The sequence below is a fragment of the Nicotiana tomentosiformis genome, chromosome 2 (assembly GCF_000390325.3).
Source record: "Nicotiana tomentosiformis chromosome 2, ASM39032v3, whole genome shotgun sequence".
Classification (NCBI taxonomy): Eukaryota; Viridiplantae; Streptophyta; class Magnoliopsida; order Solanales; family Solanaceae; genus Nicotiana; species Nicotiana tomentosiformis.
The window spans coordinates 140,374,339-140,380,713 of NC_090813.1; the positions used below are offsets into that span (position 1 = coordinate 140,374,339).

At 35.8% G+C, this 6,375-nt stretch overlaps 1 protein-coding gene across 1 annotated transcript; it reads left to right on the plus strand.

Moving 5' to 3' along the window:
- The first annotated feature begins 304 nt into the window (after positions 1–304).
- LOC138905729 (cysteine proteinase inhibitor 4-like) lies at positions 305–673 on the plus strand. The gene has a single exon (XM_070194251.1). The coding sequence runs from the start codon at positions 305–307 to the stop codon at positions 671–673; it is 369 nt and encodes a 122-aa protein (XP_070050352.1).
- The last annotated feature ends 5,702 nt before the right edge of the window (positions 674–6,375 follow it).

The following is a 6,375-nucleotide window of genomic DNA, read 5'->3' on the forward strand; positions in this document are numbered from 1 at the left end:
TTTCAAATGTATCTGAAATAGTAAAACATTTATTAGAATCACATAGTAGTTCCTTTAAGCAGTAAAATATATAATTATTTTCTTAATATGTATTCTCTAAAATAAGTCTATTTTTTCTCAGTTCCAAGGATAGTTATTTATTATAAATATTATACCAAAATAGTCTAATTATAGCACTAAAATAATAATTTTATTCATAGTTAATTTCACCTGGCTAAACTAATTTTACGGTACCTTCTCCTATAAATAAGTACTACATCACTTGGTGTTAATCACTCCTCTAACCATTCTAGGTAAAAGAAAAATGGCTCGACAATTTAACTTTCTCCTCCTCTCAAGTCTCTCATTAATTGTTGTTGCTTCTTCTTTGTTTCATGTCTGTTCTGCAAGGAGTGGCCTGAGACATAATTTTCTTGATGGTGAGAAACCCATAAAAAATCCAAATGACCCAACAGTTGTGGGAATTGCAACATTCGCTGTGAATGAGCACAACAAGAAGTCTAAAAGCAACTTTCAACTTGTAAGAGTGATGGCAGGAGGGACTGATGTAATTCCTGACGGTACTGTTTATCAACTCGAAATTAGTACTAGTGAATCAAATGTTATTACAACCCGTCTTGTGGCTGTTCTGGTGCATCCAAACAATGTTAAAGAACTTCTTTCCTTCGAATGATTATCTTTTGTTATAGTTTAAGTGTACAATCATCTAGAAGCGATTATATTTAAAGTTATTATATGAAATAAACTATTCGAATTGAGCATTTTATCTTGTTTTATTGATTCGTTTGGCCATATTAAAGATGGATGATAATTTTTTAATTTTGGATAAATCGTATCAATCACATTAATATTGTATATAATTAAACTCCAATTGTTCCAATTGTCTATTTTAAAAGTTTCAAAATATACATCACATGTTATTTTTCGATTGCTAATCCATCCTTTATCTTGGGGAAATTGAGCAGAACTCCTTCTTCCATGAATCTTGAACTACGATTTGTGTGACAAAAAAAAAAAAGACAATACTATAAGCCTATGACTAAAAATTCATTCACTTGTCACTTTTCTTATTAAAATCTAAGAAGTAAGGTATACACAAGGAAAGTCGTTCCAGTCTTTAATAAGTTATCACTAGGAATATTTTTCATCCAATAAATGGCTTGGACTCTGTTATATTTATTTTATTCTCATATAATTAAAAAAATTTACAAGTAAAAGGTTAATCGTACAAACAAGAGAGAACTCTAAATTTTTTCCTAATAATACATATATTTAAATATGTAAAAAATAGTTATGTAAATGAAATGGCATATACTTCATAGAAAAAAAAAAGCTTTTATGATAATTGAGTTTGCTAATTTGTTGGGATTTCTCTAAATAATGGTGTTGGTGCGCTTGAAGTTAACACATGACAATCATCGTTAGGTGTTTGTCCTAATTTTTTTAATATATTCGGTTTTCCTATCTGTTGAAGGAAAGGGTAACATATTTACTATAATTGAGTTTTTCTTTTCTTGGAAGAAAATTAAAAATCTCCCATATTAGGCTAGCCCCTTTTCTTGAAGGAAAATGTTTGGATTTATATAAATTGAGGATCCTTCCTTCTTATTTAGCAGCATCCACAAAGTAGTCATATGGGATTTGACAGTCTTCTTTAGGGGGAGAACTTTTCGGGTTAAGTGTTAGTGTGTCACTTGTGTTTGCCTTTTTGTGAGGTTGTTCTCTCGATATTTTGTACTCTCTTTTATATAGTGGATTGCTCATCTCTACCGTGGACGTAGGTCAATTGACCGAACCAAGTAAATAATTTTATCTCTTTTGATATATTTCTCTTTTGTTGTCTGATATATCGTCGTTTAAGTGTTGCTTTACTAGCTTCCGCATGACACATGATTTTTTTAGTCCCAACAAGTGGTATCAGAGCAAGGTTCAAGACAAGTTCATCTTAACGGGTTTAGTTCTAGCCACAGCCTATTTGACGATAGTCGTGGTTTTTGTTTGAGAAATTTGACCAGAGTGCTACTCACGTTGAAACAAACTTTGTGGTGGAGATTTGGAGATGCGATCTGTTAAAGGTTATGTGAAGAATGTGGATCAAGCTTACTTTGTCAGAAAATTCAGGCTAAGGGGAGAATTGTTAGGTGTTTGTCGTGATTATCTTACCATATTTAGTTTTCATATCTGTTGAAGAAAATGGTAACATATTTACTATAATTGAGTTTTACTTTTCTTGGAAGGAAATTATAAATCTCTCATATTTGGCCAATCTCATATCTTGAAGAAAAAGGTTTGGACTTCTATAAATTGAGGACCCTTCGTTCTTATTCAGCAACATCCACAATGTAGCCATATAAAATTTAATAGTCTTGTTTAGGAGGAGAACTTTTCGGGACAAGTGCTAGTGTGTCACTTGTGTTTTCTCTTTGTGAGGTTGTTCTCTCGATATTTTATACTCTCTTTTATATAGTGGATTGTTCATCTCTGTCGTGGACGTAGGTGAATTGACCGAACCAAGTAAATATTTTTATTTCTTTTGGTATATTTCTATTTTGTTGTCTAATTTATCGTCGTTCAAATGTTACTTTGCTAGCTTTCGCATGACACCTAATTTTTTTGGTTCTACCAATCACCACTCAAATTAGATATGGGAGGAACCAAACGACCCTTACGATTTCCTATCCATCTTCTTTCTGGAAAAGGTCTATGAACAGAGAAATTGTCTTTCAAAAGTCAAATTTTTGAGGTTACTAAATGATGACTAGCAGAGGCGGAGCCATAATTTAATATTTATGGGTTCGAGATTATAGTTAATTTAAGTTGTTGGGTTCTAAATTAATAATTTGTATATATTAAAAGAATTTATTAAAACAAATATATATTTTGGACCAAAGCTATTGGGTTCGCCGAACCCTTAAAACGCATGCTAGCTCTGCCCATGATGACTAGTAACTTGGCCCAAATTTAATGGTAGAAACTAGGGTAGCAAATGAACGTGCCGGGATTGGATATGGGCAGGTAAAAAATGGATAAAATATTTGACCTAACCCATATTCAATACGAATAGAAAATGAGGTAACCGGTGGATAATATGGATATTCATATTATCCATGGCCTCTTGAATATGATCACTTTTGGGGAAAATTTTTAGTCACCCAAACTTGAGGAACCCTCAATTTGAATCTTTTGCAAATGTAAAAGTTAAACGCATTGGTTATCTATTTTTAAGTGGATAATAAGGATCTTGTCCATATTTGACTCATTTTTAAAGAATTCATTATCATACTCATTTCTTAGTGAATAATATGAATAAATATTTATTATATTAATTTATTTTACCGTCATCGGTAGAAACTAATAAAAATGGCATCCAAAACTGACTACTTTTCTTGGTACGGTGGTACTGCATGTGTCCCAAAATAGTCAATTATTTATTGCTCCAAAGTCTTCCCTAAGGTTTGAGTGTGCTTGTTTACCCTTAAAATGAGTAACAATTAAATTTATACGAGGTTCAAAGGATATGTGATTTAATTTAAAACGAATGATGTAAGAACATAAAATAATTGAATTGAAGGAAAACAAAATGATCAAACCAAACGCGGTAGATGGTTAGGCCTGGTTGTATGATGAACACTGAAAGTCGGTTCCGATCAAGCCCTCGAATCGGGCCCGGTCATAATTTATAATGATTCGATCGGTCGTTTTGAGAGTATTATCCTCGAACCCCTATTTATTGCTCTCACTATTTCATTTTTTTGGGGTTTGTGACTTACCGAGAGAATTTGTTATGGTTTTTGAGTAAAATGGGATACATAGTCCCTAAAATGGAAGTTTAAGTTCTAGGAATTTACTGTAGTTTGAATTATATGAAGACGACCCCGGAATGAAGTTTTGACAGTTTCTATAGCTCCGTAGGGTATTTTTGGTCGTAGGAGCGTGGCCGGATATTGATTTGGAGGTCTGTAGGTCATTTCAGCATTAATTGGCGAAAGCTGAAAAATTGAATGATTTTTGGAAAGTTTGACCGGGAGTGGACTTTTTGATATCGGGGTCGGATTCCGATTCCGGAAGTTAGAGTAGGACCATAATGTCAATTATGACTTGTGTGCAAAATTTGAGGTCAATTGGACTTGATTTGATTGGTTTCGGCGTCAGATGTAGAAGTTCAAAGTTTTGAAGTTCATTAGGCTTGAATCGATGTGCAATTCATGTTTTTAGCGTTGTTTGATGTGATTTAAAGGTTCGACTAAGTTCGTATGATATTTTAGCACTTGGTGGTATATTCAAACGGGGTTCCAGGGGCCTAGGGGTGGTTTCGGATGGTTAACGGATCGAGTTGAGGCTTGGAGAGTGGCGGGTTCGTAGGTGCAAATTCAGTGGGCAGAAAAGGCCTAAGTTCGAGGGTTTGATTTCTTTCTTCATTTTTGGACCTAGAGAGCTCGGATTGAGGCGAAATTTCGAGGGTTTTTTGAAGGAAACGTTTGGGTAAGGATTCTTGACTTGTTTTTGATTAATTTTCACAAAGATATCATTTATTCTTCATTTAATTAAGGATTTGGGTTGAGAAATTTGTGAAAAAGGTATAAAACTCCTTAGGCCGAATTTTGAGGTTTTGATTGAGAATTTTGTATCGGATTTGAGTAATTTTTTTATGGGTAAACTCGATATCGAATGAGTGTTCGTATTTTGTGACTTTTACCCGATTTCAAGACGTGGGCCAGGGAAGACTTTTTGGGGCGATTTTTCTATTCTTTGCTAAAGTCGTAGATTTATTATTTAAATTAGTTTCTTGTAGTTGTATTTATAGTATGTAATGGCTTTTGGCTAGATTTGGGTCGTTCGAAGTCGGAAAATTGAGGGGAGGGCATTCTTATTGACTAATTGAGCTTAGTGTGAGGTAAGTGACTTGTCTAACCTTGTGTGGGAGAACCTCCCCCTAGGTTTTGATACTGTTATGATATTTGCAATACGTGAAGGCCGTGTACGCGAGGTGACGATTGCGTACTCGGGTTAAATGTTGAAAAATACGGTTCTTGCTGAGTAGATATCTCTTAATTCCTTAACTGAGTTGTTTTAGCATGTGTAGTCATCATGTTTAGCCTAATGTCACGTGTCTACGTGTCTTAACTCTTACTTGAAATTTGTGCAACATGCTTAGTTGAATTACCTGCTTCTTTGATTTTGTATTCAGTTTTTAACTGTAGGATTCCTTTCAGTAAATTCGTTGTTCCATAGGTTATGAGTATGTATTTACTTTTGGGACTACGAGGCAGTACCTTGGGAGCGCCCGTGTTGCATATTTACTTTTGGGACTATGGGGCGGTACCTCGGGGGCTCCCCCTGTTGTGTATTTACTTTGGGACTACGAGGCGGTACCTCGGGAGCGCCCCTGTTGCATATTTACTTTTGGAACTACGAGGTGGTACCTCGGGTGCTCCCCTATTTTATATTTACATTTGGGACTGCGAGGCGGGACCTCGGGAGCGCCCCCGTTGTTTACCTCTATTTGATGTGTTGTTACCTTTCTGTAATTTCTCATTGTTCAATTCTCAGTCATTTCAACATATTATTATATCTTTTGTTTTGTTTCCTTTTTATTCTAGTAGGGCCCTGACCTGACCTCGTCACTACTCTACCAAGGTTAAGCTTGGCACTTACTGGGTACCGTTGTGGTGTACTCATGCTACTCTTCTGTACATATTTTGGTGCAGAACTAGGTTCTTTCTACCAGGCCAAATACTAATGAGATAGCCGTGCGTGGAGACTTCACGGTACATCTGCCAGCATCCGCAGACCTCGGAGTCCCTCTTTATCCTTATTATGTCGTTTTCTTCCTTATTTTCCTTAGACTTTTCTTTAGAGCTTGTGACTTATTTCTACCGAGTTTTGGAAGTTGTAATTATTTTGAACCATAATTTTATTTATTTCAGATGTTGAGGTTTGAGTTTCAGTTTTATATTCAATTATTTCACAAATTGTTAGGCTTACCTAGTCTTAGAGACTAGATGCCATCACGACATCATACAGAGGGAAATTGGGGTCGTGATAAGTTAGTATCAGAGCACTAGGTTCATAGGTATTATGAGTCACAAGCAGATTTAGTATAGTCTCGCGGATCGGTCTGTACTTATCTTCGGGGGGCTATTGAGCTGTTAGGAATAGCTTCACTTCTTTTTGATTCCTTATCATGCGAGATTTGACTTCGGATTCTAAATTTTTATCTTTCTATTACCCCACAGATGGTGAGAACAGGCACAACTGGATCAGAAGACCAGACACCCGCGCCTCCTGGTAGAGCCGAGAGAGGCCGAGGACAGGGTGGAGGTGAGGACGTCCATGTGGTGTAGCCAGAGCACCCGCACGAGCTGCTACAGAAGA